The sequence below is a fragment of the Martes martes genome, assembly GCF_963455335.1.
Source record: "Martes martes genome assembly, chromosome: 2".
In the NCBI taxonomy this organism is placed as follows: Eukaryota; Metazoa; Chordata; class Mammalia; order Carnivora; family Mustelidae; genus Martes; species Martes martes.
This window is the reverse complement of record NC_137889.1, coordinates 182,876,099-182,901,702: the sequence shown is the minus strand read 5'-3', so window position 1 is coordinate 182,901,702 and position 25,604 is coordinate 182,876,099. Positions and strand designations below refer to the sequence as shown.

The following is a 25,604-nucleotide window of genomic DNA, read 5'->3' as shown; positions in this document are numbered from 1 at the left end:
CTTTTTAGAAAGAAACTATAATTAGAATTTAAAATATGGAAAAGTTCCTAGCTTCTTCTAACATTTAGCCTGGGAGTAAGAACCCCTTAAAGCTATATGGTTGAAAAGAGAAGCGTGTTCACCTGAAAGTCTTAAAGGCCTATATAGAAAAACAAAACAGTATTTGTGCATGATGTGAATTGGTTTGCCTTCTGTAGTCATCAGAGAATTTTCTGTGATTTATGAGTTTACTTCATTAATATTTGATATATGTGTCCCAAATTGATTTTTTATTAAGCATCTCAGGATAATTTTGAGGGTAGAGGATGTATCCTATTTATTGAAGTATGTAGTACTGCTAGTGCTGGGAAGTGAGGATAAAGTAGGCCACTTTGTTCTAGTCTTTGAAACTAATTGTCTAGTTATCATAGAGCTCCTGAACAATTGCATCGTTGAAAATGCTATATATCAATTTCACATACACATATTAAAATGTACAACTATGTTAATAGATTTTCTATTTTTTTAAATAGGATCCAAATGAAGATACAGAATGGAATGAAATTTTAAGAGATTTTGGCATTCTTCCTCCAAAAGAAGAGCCAAAGGATGAAATTGAAGAAATGGTTTTACGTTTACAGAAAGAAGCAATGGGTACAGTTGTGCATTTAGTGGGCTGGATAGAGATAATGATAGCGAAGTGTTTTTCATAAACTTAGAGGGAGAAAGGACATTAGAAATCCCACCCATAATTTTAAAATTAGGGTGCTGACACATAAAATTTTTAATTGATCTGTCAAATGTCATAAGCTAGTTAGTAACAGAGCTGTAATGTCCTGGTATCTAACCTAATGAGACTTTTCTCTTGCCATATTCCTTCACCTCGTGATTATCTTCTGTTTTGATCATGTATGTAGTGTGTTTCATTTGTCAAGATTTTCAAGTACTTGGGAAATCTAAATTTATGGGGTCTAATTGATGTTCACATCTACTTTAATTTGATTTCTTTATTTTAGAGATAAAGAAGCAAAGAGCTAGAGAAATTGCTTAACCAAAGTCCTATAGTACTCCTTTTACACACTGATTTTATTTTTTTTTTAATTTTTTTATTTTAATAAACATATAATGTATTTTTATCCCCAGGGGTACAGGTCTGTGAATCGTCTGGTTTACACATTTCACAGCACTCATCACAGCCCATACCCTCCCCAATGTCCATTTCCCCACCACCCTCTCCCATCCCCCTTCCCCCCCGCAACCCTCAGTCTGTTTCTTGAGATAGAGTCTTTTATGGTTTGTCTCCCTCCCAATCCCATCTTTTCATTTTTTCTTTTCCTACCTCCCCCCAAACCCCCCCACCTTGCATCTCCACTTCCTCATATCAAAGAGATCATATGATAGTTATATTTCTCCGATTGACTTATTTCGCTAAGCATGATACCCTCTAGTTCCATCCACGTCGTCGCAAATGGCAAGATTTCATGTCTTTTGATGGCTGCATAGTATTCCATTGTGTATATATACCACATCTTCTTTATCCATTCATCTGTTGATGGACATCTAGGCGCTTTCCACAGTTTGGCTATTGTGGACATTGCTGCTATAAACATTCGGGTGCACGTGCCCCTTCGGAGCACCACGTTTGTACATCTACTTTAAATGTAGGTTGGTAGTTCTGTGAATTTGGAGGGAAATACACACTTAAACAAAGCTGAAGCAGTCAGCTAGAAAATAGATTTATATATTGGAGAACCTGCAACATTAAAGATATTCTTTATCTCCATTTATCTATATATTGTATTTTCTAGCCATGTGACTATAAAGTAAAAAATGGTTTTTAAATAATTCAGTTATCTATAATTTATTTTGTTTTAGTTAAACCGTATGAAAAGATGACTCTTGCACAGTTGAAGGAAGCTGAAGATGAATTTGATGAAGAAGATATGAGAGCTATTGAAATATATAGGTACAGTGATTTATTTGGGCAACTTAGGAGTTTTTGAACGGAAAAGTATAAGAATTAAAAAAAAATCTGATTTATCCTACAGAATAGATTTTTTAAAAGAACAAAGCGAGTTTTTAAGAACATTTTAGTTTTTTTTTTTTTTTATTTTATTATTTATTTGAGAGAAAGAGAGAGCACAAGCAGGAAGGTCAGAGGAAGAGGGAGAAGCAGACTCTCCACTGACCAAGGGAGCCTGATTTGTGGGGGGAAGACTTGATCCAAAGACCCCAGGATCATGACCCGAGCTGAAGGCAGATGCTTAACTGACTGAGCCATGCAGCTAACCCAGGAACATTTTAGTTTTTTGTCTTTTTTTTTTTTTTTTAAAGTAAGCCTTACACCCAACATGAGGCTAGAGCTCACAATCCCAAGATCAAAAGTCACATGCTCTACCAACTGAACTGGTCAGGTGCCCTTTTAAGAACATTTTAAAATCAACTCACTTTATATAAGATGGAAATTTTTTTCTTGCATATTTTTGCCTTTGCTTAAGTAAAAAAAATAAATAAACTAATATACAGTGGAACTTCATTAAGTTACATTTAAGTAAATTGGAAAATATAAGTAAAGCGGAAAATGAGTAAAGTGAAAAATAAAAGACCAATAGGAGCCACAGTTTTCCTTCTAAGATAATGTCTGTCATATAATAAATAATTAAATGCCAGTCATAAACAAATTCTTTCAGAAATTAGAACAGATGTTTGTATTTTTCAGCTTATCCTGAGTGTCACAGAAAAATATCTCTTATGAACATAGGCATAAAATTTTTAAACAAAATATTAGCAAATTAGATCCAGCAATTAAAAAAGAACAATGCATCCTGATCAAGTGGGATTAGCCCCAAGAATGCTTTGTTTTAGGGGAACCTAGGTGCCTCAGTTGTTAAGTGTCTGCCTTCGGCACAGGTCATGATTCCAGGGTCCTGGAATCAAGCACTGCATTGAGATCCCTGCTCAGCAGGGAGTCTGCTTTTCCCTCTCTCACTCCCCCAGCTTGTGTTCTCTTTCTTGCTCTCTCTGTCAAATAAATAAATAAAATCTTAAAAAAAAAAAAGGTTTGTTTTAACATGAAAATGAAAAAAAAAAAAAAACCAACCCCAACAATGGTGAATTGGATTAGAAGCAGCAATAGTCTGGTAGCAATGAGTGTACCTAGCTCTTTGCTCTTGTTTTATAAATGCTGTTCCTTAATAACAGGAATCTTTGTTCCTTGGAGAACACTCTGTGAGTTGAGTAATTAAAATATGAGTCTGGAGCATCTTGTGGTACCAGAAAGTAAAGAAATGCTAAAGAAAATAAGTCTTTTAAAGGTATAAGAGTGAAACTGAAGATCAGAAAATGGCCATAGTTGGAACAACCTGAACAACAAAATAAATACTTATAATACTGAATGACAAAATAAATATCCAGAATTCCCTAGTGACATAAATAAATAACTTGATATGTGAAAAAATTCAGAGAAAGTAACACCTCTTTCTCACTGAAAATTCCAGTATATAAGTGTTAGATGGAATGAGGAAAATAGAAAAATCACCGTCACGGGCGCCTGGGTGGGTTAGTTGGTTGAGTGTCTGCCTTTGGCTCAGGTCATGATCTCAGGGTCCTGGGATCAAGTCCCACATCAGGCTCCCTGCTCAGTGGGGAGTCTGTTTCTCACTCTCTCTCTCTGCCTGCCCCTTCCCTTCTCTGCTCGTGTTCTCACTCTTGCTCCCATTCTCAAATAAATAAAATCTTAAAAAAAGAAAAAAATCACCATCAGAACACCAGAGTAATAATTCCCCATGGGCCAGGCCTGATGACAGATGCTGAAATAAGTGGGAAAGTTTAAATAGAAGCAGGATACTTTCATAATCTCAAAGTTTCTCCCCCCAAATATTTAGTAATTATAAGGGAGGAAATAATAAGTCTACAGTGTAGTTTTGGCAGACCCCATTTTATGGAAGTGACCAAGGTTAAGATCACCAATAATATATATTGACATCAGGTAACTCCTGATATGACACACTGAGGAGGACACATTACCTATGTAGTATCCTTGTCAATAATTCATAATCTGTCAAATTATAAAAGTACATGAGAGAAACCCAAATTTGAGAGACTTTCAAAAAAACAACTGACTAAGCTGACATCAGGAAAGAAGGCAGAGTAGAAAGCTCCAGGAAGACATATGTCCACCTAGATAACTATTGTACTGCAGAAACGATCTCAAGCTACAGCTTTGGAACTCTGGAGTCTGTTCAAATACTTGCAGCTTCCAAGATAAAGTTTAAGCTGGTAAGTTGTAGTTAGTATTGGTTGATTTCAGTCCTCTTTGTGGTATTAGCTACCCATCCCTCATCCCCAGCCCCAAGGTAGGCAACTGTTTGGACAGTAGCCTGTGTTTCTGGCACAGCTTGCTGGAGCCAGAGTGGACAATTAAAGACTTTGCCTTCAATATCATTTGATGTTCTGATTATGAATTGTTGCTTTGGAATGTGGAGGTATAGGCACAAAGAGTGGTTGCCATGGTATCAAGTTTTACTGGCTCAGGTAGCTTCCAGAGGATTTAAAGGAGCCATATCTGTTCACTTGTTTGTTTGTTTTTTGGGCATTCAAGAACTACTATATAAATAAGGGAATTTAGAAAGGCTTGGGAAAGATGAGAGCTCAGAAAAGACCAGAGATGACCTTAATGCTTTTACATCAGGCTGATCCCCGGCACAGAGACACCAAACCATAATAAAAGAAATCACAGGAGGCAGGGGTCTGATTTCTAGAGTTACCACATTATAAGAATCCAGGGTTCTTTTCAACAACAGCAAAAAATCAAAAGACATACAAAGAAACAGAAAATTATGGCCCATTCAAAGAAGAAAATAAATTGATACAATGTATACCCGAGGAAGCCCAGATGTCAGAATTATTAGACAAAGACGTTAAACCAACTAAGTTAAAGTTGCTTAAAGAGCTAAAGGAAGACATGGACAAAGACAGAAAAGGATCATATGAATAAAGTGAGAATAGTGAGAATAACAATAAAGAGACAGAAATTATAAAAGAGAATGAAAAAAGATTCTGAAACTAAAAAGTACAATAAAAATTGAAGTGATTGTAAGGGCCTACTTAATCAGAGGGAGCCATATTGTTGCAATGAACTTAGATTGACCCTGCCCCTCCCAGAGGAACTTCCTTGCAAAGCCTAGATGGAGGGGCGGGTCAGGCCAGGTGAAGACATCCAATCAGAGGGGCACGCATATATCTAGGGTAAATTGAAATTCAATTGGCCGCCCGTGTGTAACCTAGCAGTTTTTTTGTGTGTGTGGCAGATCTAGCATGACTGTGCAGTTTTCTCTGTGTATTGCATTATCATTGGCTACCTGTGTATAGCCCGGCTAAAAGTGCCTCTATAAAAGTTGGTTTGTGAGGCTAGTAGAGCAGTCTCTCGCAGTCTCACCGGAGCAGTAAGAGCTGTAAGAGTCGACGGGAGTGCTTGCCAGAGCAGCCTCCCTCTGGGGAGTGGCCTCGTCTGGGAAGCAGCCTCATCGGCAGCAGAGCAGTCTCGTCCAGAGCGGCCTCATCCAGAGGGGCATCGTCGGAGAGTGGCCTTGTCCAGAGCGGCCTCGCCGGGAGCAGCGTCATGGGGAGCAGAGTCTGCGTCATCGGGGCTGTCGTCCTCGTAGTCATCATTGCCTCTTCATCATAGGGAGCAGCCTCGTCCAGAGCAGCCTTGTCTGGAGCAGCCTTGTCGGGGTCGACGTCACCGTCTCTTCATAAGAGATGGCCCCTACCAGTAGGTTTGATTTTCGATGCTTGGCGCGAAATAAAGCTTTGCTTGACTTTCGCTTTGCATCAGTCTCGTTCCTTTGATCACGGACCCTAACAGTGATATATATATATATAGGGACTTCAAAAGCAGATTTGAACAAGCTGAAGAAAAAATCAGCAAATTTGAAGATAAGACAATTGAAATTATTGACTCTGAGGAAGAGAAGGTAAAAGAATGAAGAAAAGTGAACAGAGCCTAATTGGCCTTACGATACACTGAGTGAGCCAATTTATAAGTGTGAGAATCTAAGCAGAAGAGAAAGGAGTAGAGAGAATATTTGAAGAAATAATGTCTGAAAGCTCCCCAAATTTGAGAAGAGACATAAATCTGTAAAACCAAGATGCTCAATGAATTTCAGGTAGGATAAACTCAAAGAGACCTACAAACAGACACGTCATAATCAACTATGAAAAAATAAAAAGAGAAACTTGAAATCAGTGAGAGAGAAGCGACTTGTCATATACGAGAGACCGTTAATAAAACTGTCAGTGTCTCATCAGAAATCTTGGAGGCCAGAAGTCAGCCAGTTGATACATTGTAAATGCTGCAAAACACCACCACACACAACTGTCAACTGAGAATTCTTCACTTGGCAAAACTATGCTATAAGAATGAAGGAGAAATGAAGAGATTCCTAGATAAAAGCTAAGTGAGTTTGTTACTCCTAGAATTGCCCTAAAAAATTAGCTAAAGGAGTCCTTCATGCTGAAATTAAAGGGCACTATACATTAGGTCAAAGCCTTCTGAAGAAGTAAGTAGCATAGGTAAAGGTAACTACACAAGTAAATATAAAAGAATTATTCAACTTTGGTTCTTAACTCTATTTTTACCTGTATGATTTAAAAGGCAAACATAGAAGACAACAACTATAAGTTGATGTTAATGGACAGACAGTATATAACAATGTAGGTTGTGACAATAACAGTATAAAAGGGGAAGGATGAAGTGTATACCAGCAGAGTGTTTGTGTGATACTGAAACTAAGTTGGTATTATTCACAGTAGGTTGTTATATTAATTTTAATCTTTAAGGTAACCACAAAGAAAAAACTAAAAGAATAAAGAACAAAAAAGAAGCAAATTAAAATGGCACATTATAAAAATCAACTAAATACAAAAAGAAACAGTGATGGGAGAATCTAGGGGGAAAGTCACATAAAGAAACACATAAAAGAGTTAAATGGCAGAAGTTAGTCTGAAAGAGGGATCTTCATGGGTGGGGGCAGCCTAATTCCTTATCTGGTTGTTTTGCTTGTAGCTGTGTCATACAGCTGGCAATATGTTTTTAGCTGGCAATATGTTTTTCAAGATGTTTATCTTTTGACATGGGTGCCTCAGCAATCAAGAGCTTAATGTCAGGCACTTACACGAAGATTAAAAAGCGTCATGTCAGGCACTTAACATTGTATAGTTTAAGTGTATTTTAAATTAGTCCAGCTGATCTCCAATTAAGAACAGAAGTTGGCAAAATGAATACAAAGAAACATAATCCATTTTCTGAAAACCAAAGCTATCTTGAGAAAGAAGAAAGTTGGAGGACTCAAACTTCCTGATTTTACAACTTACTACAAAGTGACAGTAATCTAAATAATGTAGCAATGACCTAAGGCTAGACATACGGACCGACAGAATAGAATAGAAAACCTAGAAAGAAACCTTCCCATATATAGTCAAATGATTTTCAACAAGGTGCCAAGACCATTTGATCTTTTCAACAAATGGTGCTGAGAAAACTGGATTTCTACATGTAGAAGAGCAAAGTTGGACTCCTACCTCATATCAAAAATGAAAAATAAAGTGGATCAAAGACCTAAAAGACCTAAATATAAGAATTACATTTAAAAGATTCTAAATGTAAGAATTAAAACTATAAACCTCTTTGAAGAAAACACGGAAAGGGAGTAGTGTCCGTGACGTTGGATTTGGCAATGATTTTTTGGAAATGACACCAAAAGCACAGGCAACAAAAGAAAAAATAGATAATCTGGACTTTATCAAAGTTTAAAACTTCTGTGCAAAGGACGCTGTCAAGAGAGTGAAAAGATAACCCACAGAAGGGGAGAAAATATTTTCAAATCATATATATGATATGAGATTACTAACCAGAATATATAAAGAATTCCTAGAATTCAAAAACAAAAGAAAACCCAATTTAAAAACATGCAGGGGCGCCTGGGTGGCTCAGTTGGTTAAAGCCTCTGCCTTCAGCTCAGGTCATGATCTCAGGGTCCTGGGATCAAGGCCCACATCGGGCTCTGTGCTCAGCAGGGAGCCTGCTTCCCCCCTTCTCTCTCTGCCTGCCTCTCTGCCTACTTGTGATCTCTGTCAAATAAATAAATAAAATCTTTAAAAAAAAATAAAATAAAAACATGCAAAGGACTCGAATAGACATTTCTCCAAAGCAGAAATACAAATGGAAAATAAGTACATGAAAAGATGATCAACTTAATTAGTCATTAGGGAAATGCATATCAAAACCATGAGATTCCAATTCATTCTTACTAGGGTGCTTATGATAAAGAATACAGTAAGAGTTGGTGAGCATGTGGAGAAACTGGAACCCTCAGAAATTGCTGGTGGGAATATAAAATGGTGCACTGCTTTGAAAAACAGTCTGGAATTTCTTCAAGTGTTAAACATAGAATTATCATATGATCCAGAAATTACTCTGAGGTAGATATATATACAAAACATGTACATGTACATGAATGTTCACAGCAGCATTATTTGTAATAGTCAAAAAAGTACAAAGAAAGTGAATGTCCATCAACTAGCTGGGTAGTAGATAAAGTGTGGTGTACCTATACAATGGAATTTTATTTAGCCATGCAAAGGATTGTGATACTGACACATGCTACGTGATTGAACCTTGAGAATACTATGCTAAGTGAAAGTAACCAGTGACAGAAGGCCACATTTTTATATGATTCCATTTATGAGAAATGTCCCAGGATTGGAAAATCTATAGAGACAGAAAGTAGATTATCAATTACTAAGGCCTATGATGGGGGAATAGGGAATAACTACAGATTAGATTTTTTGGGGTTAGTAAAAATATTCTAGAATCAGATAGTGATGATGGATGCACAACTTCCTGAATATTTTAAAAATCACTGAATTGGGGGCACCTGGGTGGCGCAGTCTGTTGCGTGTCTGACTCTTGACTTCAGCTCAGCTCATAGTCTTAGGGTCGTGAGTTGGAGGCCCACCTCGGGGTCTGCTCTGTGTTCAGCAGGGAATCTGCTTCTCCATCACCATCTCCCTCTGCCCCTACCCCTGCTTCCATTTTCTCTCTCTCTTTCTCTCTTTAAAATCAATCAATCAAAAATTTTTAAAAAGTCACTGACCTAAACTCTAAATAGTTGAATTTTATTGCTAAGAAAAAAGGAAGGGTGGAAAGGAATCTGTAGATTAAATGAGACTTAAGAGATATGACAACCATTTTTATAAATCTAATTTGGATCCACATTTGAATAAACGAACTTTTAAAAATGGATACAGTACTCAGTACCACTGAACACTTGAAAATGGTTAAATGGTAAATTTTATGGATATTTTATGTATTTTAGAATAGGATTATTTGAATAATATCTGAATATATTAAGGAATTAATTGCTTTAGGTGTGATTGTACCATGTGAATTAAATTTTTTAAAGTATCCTCATCTTTTGGAGATATGTAATGAAATATTTTCAGATGAAATTACATGATGTTTTACATTTGTTTCAGAATAGTTCTTGCGATGGGAAGTTAATGGGGGTGGAGATGCAAGAAGATAGGCCATGCATACACCTGGGGTCTCTTTACCTTTGTGTATGTTAGTAGTGTCCATATTATAAAGTTTAAAAATGCTCATTCCTGAGACCAGCATCAAGAGGTAATATTCAGTAAATTTGGGTCGGATCTCAGGAATATGCCCATCTGTGGAAACTGCTGTGCCTAAGTGATTATCATATAGGATGTCCACATGTCTCAACTTGAAAAGCATTGCTTTAGACCAGTCTCACTTGTAAAACATAGGTGCTAAAACCTTAAATACCATATTGGCAAATAAAACAGTATATTAAAATAATCACCTAGAGTGAATAATTAGTTTGTTCAAGGAATGCAAAGGTTGTTCAAGGATAGCAATTATACTGATGTAATCATTTGTGTCAGCAGAATTTATTGAGATGATTAATGCTGTTGTAACAGACAACTACAGGATCTCAATGGTTTTAGGCAGGACAGTTCCTCACCCACAGATGGTGCGTGTCTTGCAATTCTCCTGAGCAGCTCTCCTTTGGGTGATGACTAGGGATCTGGGCTGTTTTCATTAGGTTCTCTTCATCATGTCAGAATCCTTTCCCTCCAGGCTTGGGGACTAGGGAGATAATGTGAGTGACAGCATAGGACATTTCAGGGGTGAGTCATAGAAATGCACATATCACTTTCACTACTGTTGGCCATAATCCAAGCTCCTAGGCCTAATCTAATTGCAAGGGAAGCTGGCCAATGTAGTCTTCCCATGAGCGCTGGAAGAGGAAGCTATACCAGTGACCACCCAGCCAATCTCTGCCCTAGAGATTAAAGAGAGATACTCTGTGTGGAAGTTCTCCCACTGTCATATTCCATATCAAAAGTCCAACTCTAGGGGCGCCTGGGTGGCTCAGTGGGTTAAAACCTCTGCCTTCAGCTCAGGTCATGATCCCAGGGTCCTGGGATCGAGCCCTGCATCGGGCTCTCTGCTCAATGGGGAGCCTGCTTCCTCCTCTCTCTCTCTGCCTACTTGTGATCTCTGTCAAATAAATAAATAAAATCTTAAAAAAAAAAAAAAGTCCAACTCTAATTGCCACCAACTTATGGTATCACTTTCATATCTCTGTTGTCACTTCAAAGGAAAAAGGAACATGTAACCTTTCAAAAGTTGTTATTAACAAGGGAAAATTCTGTAGTCATCCTGATAGTGGTGATTTAAAGTAAATTCCTTATTATAGCCAAAACAACAGAAAAATTTTAGGTCTTTTATTTTTTAAGATTTTATTATTTATTTATTTGACAGAGAGAGAGCGAGCGAGCGAGCAGGCGAGCAAGCAGGGGAGGAGGAGAAGAAGCAGCTCCTTGCTGAGCAGGGAGCCTGATGTGGGGCTCCATCTCAGGCCCCTGAGATCATGACCTGAGCCAAAAGCAAATGTTTAACCAACTGAGCTACCCAGGTGCCCCTTAAGAATTTTTTTAAAGCAGTTTTATATTCACAGCAAAACTGAGTGAAAGATACAGAGATTTCCAATATACCTCCTGCCCCAGCACATGCATAGTCTCCCCCATTATCAACATCTCCCATGAGAGTGATAGATGTTCTATAATTGATGATCCCACAATGATACATCATAATCACCCAAAGTCCAAAGTGTACGTTACAGTTCATCCTTAGTGTTGTGTTTTCTATGAGCTTGGACAAATGCAGGACATGTACTCATCATTATGGTATCATACAAAGTATTTTCACTGCCTTAAAATTTTTTATGTCTGCCCATTTGCCAGCCTCCCCACCTCCTGCCAGTCCATCTCTTTACTGTCTCTGTCTTGCCTTTTCCAGATCGTCATATAGCTGGGGTCATGCAGCATGTAGTCTTCTCAGATTGGCTTCTTTCACTTAGTAATATGCATTTAAGGTTCTTCTGTGTCTTTTCATGGCTTGATAGCTTGATTTCTTTTTAGCACTGACTAATACTACATTATCTGGATGTACCACAGTATATCCATTCACTTGCTGAAGGACATCTTGATTTCTTCCAAATTTTGGCAATGATAAACATTAGAGCTACTATAAACACCTGCATGCATGTTTTTGTATAGACATAGTTTTCACTTCTTTGTGTAAATACCAAGGAGCGTGATAGCTGGATGATATGGTATGAGTATGCTTAATTGTATAAGAAACCTCCAACTGTCTTCTGAAATGTATACATTTTATATTACCACTGCAATGAATGAGAGTTCCTGTTATCCCACATCCTCTCAGTTATTGGGTGTCAGTGTTCTGGATTTTGGCCCTTTTAATAGATACATAGCTGTCTCTTACTATTTCAGTTTACATTTCCCTGATGACACAGATGTAGAGCATCTTTTCATACAGTTATTTGTCATCAATATATTCTTTGGTGAGTTGTCTGTTAAGGTCTTTGGCCCATTTTCAAAGCACATTGTTTGCTTTCTTAATGTTAAGGTTTTAGAGTTCTTTGTATATTTTGGATAATAGTTCTTCATCAGAAGTGTCTTCTGCAAATATTTTCTTCCAGTCTTTGCGAAGGAGTTGGGTCCCTATAGACAACAGTTGCTGCAGTGACTTTCTGATCCCCAGTGTAGGCTGACAGTAGGACACATTGAAACAGTAGTTCCAGATTCCCCAGTTTCTGGATTGCAAGCAGAGAAAGCTATTCCCCTGGCAGACCAGTTTTCAGTGTTGTTTTGGGAGTCATTCCTGGTAGCTCAGCCTAGAATCTTCATTTTTACACCTAGTGGGTAAAGTGCTTAATCCCCCAGATTAAGCCTGTTTAAAATGGCTGGAGGGCTTTCTGGTTTTGTAACTGAATCCTAACTGATAATGATCGCTAGGTGAAAAATGCTGGCCATTGAACACTATGTCCCTTTCTGATGACAGAAACAACCCGGGTGTTTGTGAATATCCCTGCCTAATCCACTGAAATAACAAAGAAAAATGAGAAGGTAAGGGAGTAGAGGAGGAAGAGAAGTAGTTGACAGTCACACTATTAAGTAGGGTGTGGTCCCATCACTGGAACGAAAGCTTTTTGAAATTTTTGGTAGATACAGCCAGTGAGATCAAATTGGAGGAATTAATGATAGTGATGCTAAATACTCATAGTGAACAAAATAGGGCTCCCAAGAGATTTTTGGAGTAACCGTAAACTCTTGACTATCTGGGTCAATAGAGAGAAAATTGAAGGACCTCCGTTTGAAAGTTGTGAAAAGGCCCTAGGTTTGTATTCCTATTCTTGGCATTCTCCTCTGGGTTTCGTTTTGCTTGGCTTACTCATTATGTAAAGTGAGTGGTTTTACCTGACATGTTTCTAATACATGAAATAAGGACAGAGTGTTCTAAAATATACCCGGGATTTTGTATTTATTCAGGTATGGTCATGCCAACGGAACAGGAGATAATTGCCATTGCAAAGATAGGTTATTACTCAGTTCTCAAGAGCAGCGGGCATGCCCTGCAACTCAGGGCCATAGAAGGAAACACCAGAGTTGGCTAAGGGGCAGGAGTGAGGTGATAGTATGGACACAGCACTTCACTGTGATTTCCGTGGAAAAGGCAAGCCACATAGGCTGAGCAGATTTAGGATTGGCTAGTCTGTATAATTTTGTCAGGCTCTGGGCTGTAGGAGTTGTCCCCAGTTGTCTGACTCTTGGCGCAGGCATGCTTAGGGAATAGGAATAGTGACTCAGGCCAATAAAGGAGGTGGTTGAAGGATTAGGCTATGGATCGGTTGGTTTGCTTTTAAGCAATGTGTTCTGCAGTGGTTACTTGCTATCTTTAGAAATTACCTAGTCCATGGGACGCCTGGGTGGCTCAGTTGGTTGAGCAGCTGCCTTCGGCTCGGGTCATGATCTCAGCGTCCTGGGATCGAGTCCTACATCGGGCTCCTTGCTCAGCGGGGAGCCTGCTTCTCCCTCTGCCTCTGCCTACCACTCTGTCTACCTGTGCTCGCTCGCTCTCTCTCTCTAACAAATAAATAAATTAAAAAAAAAGAAATTACCTAGTCCTGGGAGAGGCAGTCTCTCCAGGATCAGCAAGGTCCCAGATGCCAGAGCATCAGTACAGAAAATAAGAAAACGGGGGGCCTGGCTGGCTCAGTCAGTAGAGCACATGACTCTTGATCCTGGGGTTGTGAGTTTGAGCCCCATGTTGGGCATGGAGATTACTTAAAAAAATTTTTTTAATTATGCAGAAAATAAGAACATATAGTTAATACACAGAGAAAGAATGGAGTATGTACTCCCAGATAACTTAGAGGTATAGAATCAGCAACTTTTCAGAACTTGCGGATGTGTCAGAAACCATTTGAATGTGCTTCATAAATCCAGGCATTCAACAACTAAATCAAAACATGCAAATTTTTAAAAAGATTTTATTTATTTATTTGACAGAGAAAGAGAGCACAAGTAGGCGAAGCAGCAGGCAGAGGGAGAGGGAGAAGCAGGCTCCCCACCGAGCAGGGAGACCGATGTGGGGCTCGATCCCAGGACTCTGGGATCATGACCTGAGCGGAAGGCAGATGCTTAACCCACTGAGCCAACCGGGTGCCCAAAACACGCAAATTTTGAGAGTTGTTTAACAAAGTTTCAAAGTTCTCTATGGATGACAAATTTCTCTAGGTAACACGTACTGAATGCTCTCTGTGTGCTTGGCACCAGCGTAAGACATCTACATGGAATATCTCATTTAATCCCCAACAATCTTATGCAAGTACGTATTAATATTATTACCATTCGCAGTTGGGGAACTGAAGTTTAGAGAGATTAAATGACTTGAGTTCATGCTACTCCCAAGTGGGAGCTGGCATTTAAAGTCAGTTTAGTCTCACCTTAGAGTAATCACTCTTCTCTATTATTTCTCTTCCTGCAATAAAAGTATAACAAGTAATTATACATATTTGCAAAGCTTTTGGACTGAAGGTCAGTTTAGCATGATAGTTAAGAGCATGTAAACAGGATAACAATAGTACTAACTTGATAAATTCATTAATGTAATGCACTTAAAACAGTGCTTGGCAACATGGTAAGCACTCAATAAATGTCAGCTATTAATGTATATTCCTTAGTAAGTGTTTAACGTGTGTATGAGAATTTGTTGGCTCAGTGTCTAAATAAACTCTCTATAGCTATGATTAAGACCTAGTCTTAATAAATTTAAAAATAAATTTAAAAGGCAATAGCTAACTCTTTATTCTTTGCAATACCTGTAACACAAATGCCCATATGAAAAGAGAAATTGGGGGGTGCCTGGGTGGCTCAGTCGGTTAGTGTCTGCCTTCAGCTCATGTCATGATCCCAGGGTTCTGGGATGAGCCCTTGTCTGGCTCCCTGCTCAACGGGGAGCCTGCTTCTTCATCTCCTTCCGCCTCTCCCTGCAGCTTGTGCGCACTCTCTCTCTCAAATAAATAAATAAAATATCTTAAAAAAGGGAAAAAAAGAAAAGAAAAATTGGTATTATAATACCATTAATAGTTATTCTACCATTCTTTAAAAGTGTTTGATAGGTACTAGCATCACATTCATTGCCCTAAATTGTTACTATATATAGGGATGGCCTGAAGACTATAATAATTTTCTTTTTCCATTTCATTTTTTTAATCAGAGAAAAGCGGTTACAGGAATGGAAAGCTCTTAGGAAAAAACAAAAATTTGGGGAATTAAGAGAAATTTCTGGAAATCAGTACGTGAATGAAGTCACAAATGCAGAAAAAGATGTATCAGTTATAATTCATTTATACAGATCAAGGTAATTACCATAACATTTTTGCAAAATGTTAATATACTACTACTATTTTAAGATATTTATGTCTGGTTTTGAGGTTTTATAAAGCATATAACAAAGCCTATTCAAGAAAAGAAAGCATATATAATATTAAAAAACAGAATCTAACGAAGTAAATTTGAAGATCTAATTGGTTTTATTAAGTGATTAATGAATCAGGCAGCATCCTATCCAGCAGGTGGAGGGGAATTGCAAGGAGTTGTACAAAATGGAAGGTTTTTATAGCAAGGAGGGTAGGACAGGAAGTTATTAGTAAAAGAAAAGAAAGGATTATTTCAGGCAAAGCGAATTTCTCTTAGGGGGAACAGGAGGGGTTTTTAATTAGATGGATCACCTCATCTTCCTTTGGGGAATGGAGAGCTCATGTAACAGATTACCTCATTTGGTACTGACCAGAAAATTCCAGATGTCACTCCTGGAGAGGTTGAAACTGTAATTAAGTCTTTGCTGTCCTGGGGGGGCAAGTAATTCCACCTTGGCCTGTGGCTTTCTTTTTAACATAAACATACATGTATGTAGAGAGTAATGGGCTTCAGGGATTTAGGTATTTTATTATGTTTTCATGTCTAATTTAAAGAACTTGTCACACTTTTTAGGAGAATAGCATTCTTTCAGGGCACCTGACTGGCTCAGTCAGAAGAGCATTCAGTGCTTGATCTCAGGGTTGTGAGTTTGAGCCTCATGTTGGGTGTAGAGATTACTTAAATAAATATACTTAAAAAAAAAAAAAAGAAAAATAACACTTTTAGGCAGTTATTTTTTTTAACTAATTATGGAAAATTTCAAACATACAGAAAAGTAGAAAGAATGATAAAATGAACACCCTAAAGGCCGGCTGGGTAGATTCAAAAATGAACATTTTCCCACTTTTGTATGTTTTTATTTTATGTAGGTGTGTGCATGTGTATTTTTTGCAGAATCAGTTCAAAGTAGATTATATACAGCATAAACCTTTCTTCCTGAGTACTTCAGCATGTATCTTCAAAATATAAGGGCACTTTTCTATATAACCATGATGCTGTTTTCTCACCTAAGAAAATTACTGATAATTCCAAAATTAACAATAATTGACAAAGGATCCAGTCAAGGGTCATGCAGTGCATTTGGATATATCATGTCTTTTAAGTCTCTTTAAACAAAAAAATTCCCTTGTACTCCCCTATGCTCCTAAATCAATTAATTTATAGTGCCTATTTGTACTAAGTATAACCCAAATGTCCCCTGACCTACTAGCCTGGAATACAGTAACTAGGTAGAGTGGACTTTTCCCAACTCTGTGCCACAGAGACACTGCTAGCTCCCAGAGTTTCAAAGATATCTCCAGCATTAGGTCCCCGGCTACTCTGCCTGGGCTCCAAGCCAGTCCAGGAACAGAGGCCATGCCGGTTTCCCCCATTGTCTTCATCTCGTTCTTTGAATAAAAAATTTCTTCTCTCTTCAGGTCCTCACAGAAACTCTGCACAGAGCAATTTATGCAAATTAGAGCCCTGCTGTTTACCAGCTTACCAGTTTCTCGCACAAATTTTGGGAGGACGCCATGTCCCATTAAAGAAGACATTACTGTAATTGTAACTAAAATGCTTAGTAATTAATTTTTGAGTAGCTGAAAGCCTTAAAAAGAATCATTTCCCACTTTTCCCGTACCGCTTAGCTGGTTAAACCAATTCGTAAATGATGCTGATTATGGTTCCTCACCAGGAAGTATGAGGCACACTGACATTTACAATAGTGGGATCTCTGTGTGAGAAATGTTACATACTGAAGCGGTTCACTGAGTATCTTTTCTGGGACCCAGTATGATTAGCAGAATGGATGCTGGTTCTGAATGCCCATACCACAGCATAAAATTACTTTACTTTGATGGTTATTTCTAGATAAATGATTAGATTGGACAAATAATTTTCAAAAATTCATGAAAGAGATCAAATGTGTTACAGTTTCAGCTAGGTTGTTTCACACTCTCATTTCCTCTGATGGACTCAAAGAGTAAGCATCTTTTAAATAATATTTCAAGTATTTGTGACCCTAGAAGATTTTTTGAGGGGAAATCAGTCTAAAATAGTTACATAAAATATTCATTTCTCTTGACATTAACATAATGCACTAATGTCTTGGTATAAAACACATTTTAAGAAAATTAATCTATAATCAAATTAATAAAATAATTACTTGTGTGACAAATAGTCCTTAGAAAACTCCAGTGTTGTTTTTTTTTTTAAGATTTATTTATTTAGGGCGCCTGGGTGGCTCAGTGGGTTAAGCCGCTGCCTTCGGCTCAGGTCATGATCTCAGGGTCCTGGGATCAAGTCCCGCATCGGGCTCTCTGCTCAGCAGGGAGCCTGCTTCCCTCTCTCTCTGCCTGCCTCTCTGTCTACTTGTGATCTCTCTCTGTCAAATAAATAAAATCTTTTAAAAAAAAAAGATTTATTTATTTATCTGACAGAGACACAGTGAGAGAAGAGCACAAATAGGGGAGTCGGAGAGGGAGAAGCAGGCCTCCCGCTGAGCAGGCAGCCCGATGTGGGGCTCCGTCCTAGGACCCTGGGATCATGACCTGAGCCGAAGGCAGATGCCCAATGACTGAGCCACCCAGGCGCCCCTAATGTCTACTTTTTAGTAATGGATTGACTCATAACTTTCCATATTGTAAAGTAGAGTATAACTGCTAAATATATTTGTATATTTCTAGCGGCCTTCTATAAATTTTATAGGAACAGAGAGGTTTTTTTTTTTAAGATTTTATTTATTTGAAAGAGAGAGTGTGTGAGAGAGCACAAGCAGGGGGAGCTGCAGAGGGAGAGGGAGAAGCAGGCTCCCTGCTCAGCAGGGAGCCTGAGGCAGGGCTCCAACCCAGGATGCAGGATCATGACCTGAGCCCAAGGCAGAGGCTTAATGGACTGAGTCAACCAGGCACCCCAAGAGTTTGTTTTTTAACTAGGTTCCTATGTTCTGTAATTTTAATGTCTTTTTGCCATTAAATTTGCCATTAAAATTATAGAACTGGACCTACTGTTCATCCAAGTGAAGTCTCAGCTCGCCTGGTGTCCCCTAGGGGGATCTAATCACCCTGGGCCAGCGAGCTTAGTGGCTGAGTTTCAGGTCAGCCTTGACTGTTATTTTATTCAGTCGTACACCTGTGTCCAAATTCCAGTTTTGGGTTTCTACATCATTCCTATGCCAAATGCATATTTTAAGCCTTGAATACCATAACTAGGCCCTAATCTCATGTTCTCATGCGGAGGTCTCCCTTATATTTGACAGTTCTTCTGGGGTTAAATTCTGGCCCCTGACCCCCAACACCAGATTTGTTCCCTTACCACTTGCTGTCAGATGGTCTTCAGGCAACTACTTTCTCCCTGCACATAATCTGTTACACCGTACTCTTAATTCTACACTTTTTACTATCACCATCAATGTCCATCAATGTCTACCTACCTTCTTCCATTCACCCCACTTACCCCAAAAGTGTGCATCATTCCACTGACTCAGCTCTCATTCTGACAGTATGATGAAATTCCTTTAAATTGGATATTGGTGGATTCATCTCACCTATTTGAGGAAAATTGAAACTTAGTCAGTTTATGTTATTGCTTTGTGTGGAAAATTGATATTCTAAGTTAGGCAGTACATAGTTTTCTAATATTAATATTAAAGCAAAGCTAAAATAAAGCAGTATCTAGATTTGTTGCAGGTTATAATTATGAAGACAAATGATGTTATATATTCTGAAATGTAAGTTAAACATATAATGAATTTAATTAGTTTTTCTTAGTTTCTTGTTGCATAAATTGATATATAACATCATCTGGTAGTAAAAGAAGTTTTGAGGATTTTATAGATGCTGGAGATGCAAAGGCGTATAAAACATCTCTCTATGCCATCAATAGAGTAGAGAGAAAGAATTAAACATAATAAAATCTTATAGGTGCTAGAGTTGAATTCTATACAGAGTAGCATAGAAGCACTGAAGAGGGAGTAGTAAATTTTATGCTTGGAGGAAGGAAGTAAGGAACTTTCTACAGAGTATGATTCCCCAAAAAGGAAGTAGACAGGTATGTTAGATGGAGTGTCTAGGCATCTTGCTGATAAGACAGCATCTTGCTTTGGACGGCTTTAAGTAATATGGTAGCGGGCAGAGAAGAATGCTGGAGAGACCACAGAGAACCTTGAAAGCTACACTGAGGAGCCCAGACTTTATACTGAAGGCAGTGAGGAGCTATTGAGGGATTTTAAGCTTGAGGGCAGGGCAGTTGTTGCATGGTGAGAATTTCATGCTGAGCTCCCTTTGTCAGCAGGGTCAAGGATGAATTTGGGATACCAAGACTGGAAACAGACCACTTAGGACAATCTAATGAAGCTCAGATAAGAAAGGAAAGGAGTAAGGTAATGGCGAAAAAGAGGAGAGGTTAGGTGTGAGATAAGGAAGTAGAAGCAACATGATATAATTACCGATTAGATATTGTAGAGAATAGAGATTTTTGGCCTCAGTGACAACCTGAGAAAATACAGAAGAAATGTATAATATACACGGATATATGTTTTTTTTTCTTTGAGGGAGGAGGGGAGATGATGTTCATCAATGTTGATATCAGAATGGTAAGATTGCACAGTTAATGTGTCTAGTGTGAGAAGAGGATCCAGGACACAATCACAAAGAACATCTACATTTGAGTCATAGAAGGAGGAAGTCAAAGAAATAAAAAGGAAATTAATAGAAAGTGTTATCACAGCAGCTCTTCCTGCCCACAGGTCCTGTCCCTATGCTTTAATAAAACCACCTTTTTTTGCACTGGGGAAAAAAAAAGGTGTTATCACAAAAGCCAAAAAAAGGGAAAACCTTTCAAGAAAGGAAGGGAATGGAGTATAGAGATTATTATTTTCCTTTTTATTTGGGCTATGAACAGGAGAGTAGTTATTTGAAGGAGACAGAGTTGTAAGAACTTTTTAAAAAATTTAGTAACATATTTATAGAAAGTGGAGAATATTGGAAAAAGCAGTTAAAGAGATAGCAAAATAACAGAGAAAGTTCCCATGTGAAATGAGTATGAGATAAAGGATTTGCTCTGAAACAGTTTGATAAGGCTGTGAGTGAGTAAGAGAGAAAAGGAATTAATTGAAGAATGGGTACTTTTGGAGTCTCGTGATAGCAGAAAGAATTGCAGGTTCTGGTCACACTTCCAATGAAGTTTTTTAAGTTTAGTTATTGTTAGTAATCTCTATACCCAACATGGGGCTCATACTTTTGACTCCAAGATCAAGGGTCATATGCTCTTTCAACTGAGCCAGTCAGGTGCCCCTTAAATATCTCATGGGGAATAGTTCTGGATAATGGGGAACAGGGTGCTGCATAGAGTGGGATGTCAAAGAAAAGTGGGTGAAGTATGTTAGAGTCAAGAAATTCAAGGAAGTTTGAGATGAGACACTTTGGATGTCATAATCTCATGTGGGAATAAGCCCAAGGTGGTGGAAAGTGTTGGAATCCCTTGTTTCATCTCAGAACTGCCAAAGATTCCCTAGAAGTGCCCTGTCTTGTTTTATTTTTCCTGGGTCCTATATACTGAGAACTAACTTCATGAAATTGATGCTAGGTCAGATGTAGTTAGCCTTAGTTAGGCATCAAATTCCCATGGTAGCAAGCTTCACTTCCAGGCTATAATTGTGTTTACAATAAATATGGGAGGCCTCTGTAGTTTATCATTACTAAAGGTAACAATAGAGGATGAGAGTTGATATGCTGTTATATTAAAAGAATATCCAAAGAGGGACACCTGAGTGGCTCAGTTGGTTAAGCTTCCGACTCTTGGTTTCCACCCAGGTCGTGATCTTATGGGTCAAGGGATGGGGCTCTGCACTTAGCAGGGAGTCTGCTTGAAGATTCTCTCCCTCTGCCCTCCCCCCACCCACACCCACCCTCTCTTTGTCAAACAAATAAATTAAAAAATATATATATATATCCAAAGGTACATTTTTGTCATGGAGATGTTTCACTTACTCTGTTAGACTGAGATAAGTAGTCTGTTTTTAAAGATATTGTGTACTGTTTCTCTTTTTAGCATCCCAATGTGTTTGTTGGTTAACCAGCATCTTAGTCTCCTGGCAAGAAAGTTTCCAGAAACTAAATTTGTTAAAGCCATCGTGAATAGCTGTATTCAACATTACCATGACAATTGTTTACCAACAATTTTTGTTTATAAAAACGGTCAGATAGAAGGCAAATTCATTGGAATTATAGAATGTGGAGGGATAAATCTCAAGCTAGAAGGTAATGATATTATTTTTAAAATGTTTATTTAAAAAAACAGGTGAAAACTTCCATAAATTAACCAGTACCATGAAAGTTTATTTCCTTAAAATATAAGGTGTTTTTCCCTCCCTTCTAGTCTCTTCATATATGCCTCCAGATTAATTTTCCTATAATAATACTCTTACTACAACATCTACTTTTTTAAATCCTTAATGGTTCTTTCTGTGAAATAAGTTAAAAATACAGAATCGTCTGCTTGAAAATTTTAGCCTACCTACCCAACTATATTACTCAATGTTTTCTAGTTTCTGCTCCAGCCAAGCTGTTCTTCAATCACTACTGCAGAAACTCTTTATTCATTTGTGCCTTTATTCCTTGTCTCATACATTCCCTGTACCCCAAATACCCTACCATTCTTTGTTCTTTCCCCATACCCTATTCCTCTGTGGTTCTCCTAGGTTCCATTTCTCTCATTATGTGATTTTGGATGGATTCATAATCTTGTCTTCCTCTTCTCTACAAATTTTCCATAGCATATTTTCTCTGTACAATTTATTTTTCACTTATCCACATACTATCTGATTTTGTCAGTTAATGAAGTCCCTTTCTTTTCTTTTTCATAGCACAGTACTTTATATTTTTAACTTCTTTAATAATTTTTACGTGCTAAGCTACTTCTAAGGCCATATCCTTGATCTAGTCATTTCTTGGAACTGCTTTAATCTATATTATTAAAATCTTTTTCTCATACCATCATGTGAAAGCCATTGAACTTCACCCTTTTAATTAAAAAAATTAATACCTAAGAGTATAAACAATAATACAGCAAACATTCATGTAATTGATTACTGCCCCAAAATAACAAATGTGAACATTTATTCATTTGTTTGAGCTATTTGTTTGTTGTTCAAATAAACATTACAGATATAGTTGAAGTTACCTATATTGTCACTCCTAGTCTCATTCCCCTTCCTGTCTCCCTACAGGTAATCACTAAGATGAATAGTGTATTATCTGGTCCATGTTTTGGGGTTTGTGTGTGTGTTTATACATTTAAACAATTTTTTAAATTGTTGCAAAATACACATAACATGAAATTTATCATCTTAACCATTTTTATAAAAATGTATAATACAGAATTATTAACTATAGTTACCATGCTGTGCTGTGCATTACATACCCAGGACTTATTTAACCATTTTTAAGGATATAGTTCAGTGTTATTAAGTACATTCACACTGTTGTGCAAGTATCACCACTATTCATCTCTAGAACTCTTTTCATTTTACATAACTGCAACTCTATACCCATGGAACAATAGCTCCCCATTCCCTTCTCCTCCAGTCTTGGCAACCACCACTCTACTTTCTGACTCCATGAATTTGACTACACTCAATACCTCATATAAGTGAATCATACAGTGTTTGTCCTTTTGTGATGGCTTATTTCACTTAGCATAATGTCCTTAAGGTTCATTCATTTTACAGCATCTGTCAGAGTTTCCTTCCTTTTTTAGGCTGAATAATATTCCAGTTTATTTTTGGACCACATTTTGTTTATCCATTCATCTGTCCATGGACACTTGGGTTATTTCTACCTTTTGGCTTTTGTCAATCATGCTGCTATGAACATAGATATACAACTAATCTGTTCTAGTCCAAGTCTTTTGGGTATATATTCAGAAGTAGAATTGTTGGGATCATATACTAATTCTATTTTAAGTTTTTGAAAAAAAGCATACAGTTTTGCATAATGGCTGCCCCGTTTTACATTCCCACCTACCATGCACGGGAGTGCCAATTTCTCTACATCCTCACCAACACTTGTTGTTTTCTCTGTGTGTATGTGTTATGTCTAGTAACAATCCTAATGTATGTGAGGTGTTTTCCCCACTGATTTTTAATGTTTGTTAATGTCACTTTTCCTGGTTCCAAAAATGCTTCAATTTATTTCTGAAGTCTATACTATTTGTCTATCCTCGAATCAATATAGCACTGTGTTTAGTACTACAGCTTTATAACAATATAGTTGTCTCTAGCAGCGCAAGTCTTTTTCAAAATTTCATATAAATGTTGGAATTAGTCAACTTACATGAAAAATCCTGTTACTAGAATATTTATAGATGATTTGTTGAAGATTTGATATCCAATAACAATGGATGTTCTAATCCATGAATGAGATATATCTCATCATTTATTTTTTATGTCTTTTGTAATTTTCCTCATAGATGTATATATTACATTTTGTAACATATTTTGTAATTTTCCTCAGAAGTGTGTTTGTAATTTGCCTCATAAATGTTCTGTTCATCCATACAGCACTTAGAATAAAATTGACAAAATGATGAATTTATAGGGATTGGGGTTTTGGTTATTAGTTCAATTCTAATTGATGGTTAATTGATGGTTTCTCTTTCAGATATATTTTGGTAATTTGTATTTTTGTTAAAATTTTCCCATTGAAGTTTTCACATGTCTTGGCATAAGTTTCTCATAGTCTTATAGCCATATTAGAATCTTTACTTTGGTTATGTCCCATGTAAATTCCTTATATGAACTGGTTTCTTTCCTTTTGTGATAATTTTTGTTGAGGTATGTCTGTTAGTTTTTTCAGAGAATGAGCTTTTGATTTTGTTGGTCACCTATACTGGTTTAGTTTTTCTACTTTTCCTAAGCCTTTTCTTCATTATATTCCTCTTTCAGCTTTTCTTATTTAATTAATTTATTTTATTTTATTTTTCTTATTTTCTTTATTTTTTTCTAGTTTCTTGATTTGAACTTTTAAGCCACTTATTTTCAGTCAATTTACAATAAACATTTTTGCTACAATTTCTCCCTTCAACTTTGCTGTATCCAACATGTGTTTTGATATTGTAGTACTTTCATTGTCACTCAGTTCTAAATATATCTTCATTTACACATTGATTTTATTAGTATCAGTTACTGTGTCACATAAATGAGTTATTTACATTTTCCAAGATTTTTACTGGATTTAATGATGGGTTATTTATTGCAGAACTTGAATGGAAACTAGCAGAAGTTGGAGCAATACAGACTGATTTAGAAGAAAACCCCAAAAAAGACATTGTAGATGTGATGGTATCTTCAATTAGAAACACTTCTATTTATGATGACACTAATAGTTCAAACAGTGATAATGATGATACCAAATAGGAATATTTAATAAATAGCTTCAAAGTATTTATATACTGAATGTTTTGTCACTGCCTTTCTAATCAGAGATCAGAATATTTATGGATTTATTTTCATTTTTATATTAGAATTATAGCTTATATATCATTTCAAAAACTTTCAGGTATTTCAGAATATTTATTGCCTCAAGCAAAACCAGAATTTGTACTAAGCCCTTAATATTTTTCTGTGGTTTACCATCTTTTGGACCCATTTTGGATAAAGGCACAGATATTACAAGTCCTCTATGTTGCTTACTCCCAAAGAGGCCTATGAATGAACATAATGAAAGATGACCATTTCATTTCAATCAATAGATTTTATTTTTATTTTCTTCTTCTTCTTCTTATTTTTTAAGTAAGCTCCATACCCCATGTGGGATTTGAACCCATGACCCTGAGATTGTAACATGCTCCAGTGACTAAGCCAGCCAGGTACCACTATATCAACAGATTTTATACTCTATTATTTAGGGATCTTGACTGAAAATACTTAAATTTATGACCATTTTTTACCTTGAAATCTCTTACCTGTTAAAAAAAAAAATTAACCACTCAATAGAAAAACACAATTTAAGGATTCTGAGAAGTACATAAGAAACACCTGGACACATTATTATTGTTTTTGATAATTCTGTTATGAAGCTAGAAAATTACTAAGTACTCTCACTGATAGACTATAGAATCAGAAGTACATGACATGTAAAGTTTCTAAATCAGGAGAAGTGAGAAAAATATATTGTGAGGCTTTCCTATGTTTTAATAGTAATCACAGAAGAATTCATCATGAAAAAGTATACAAAATTAGGACACTGCAAAAGACCTATAGGATGTTTTATCTT

General features: G+C 37.1%; 1 protein-coding gene across 1 annotated transcript; it reads left to right on the top strand.

Annotated features, from left to right (window-relative positions):
• Window positions 1–518: 518 nt before the first annotated feature.
• On the top strand, window positions 519–24,745 carry PDCL2 (phosducin like 2; the record flags this gene model as incomplete). Its single annotated transcript, XM_080797301.1, has 5 exons — window positions 519–633; window positions 1,855–1,945; window positions 15,149–15,292; window positions 21,382–21,590; window positions 24,588–24,745. Exons 1-5 carry the CDS (start codon window positions 603–605, stop codon window positions 24,743–24,745), a joined length of 633 nt encoding a protein of 210 aa, XP_080653427.1. The 5' UTR covers window positions 519–602.
• Window positions 24,746–25,604: the final 859 nt, after the last annotated feature.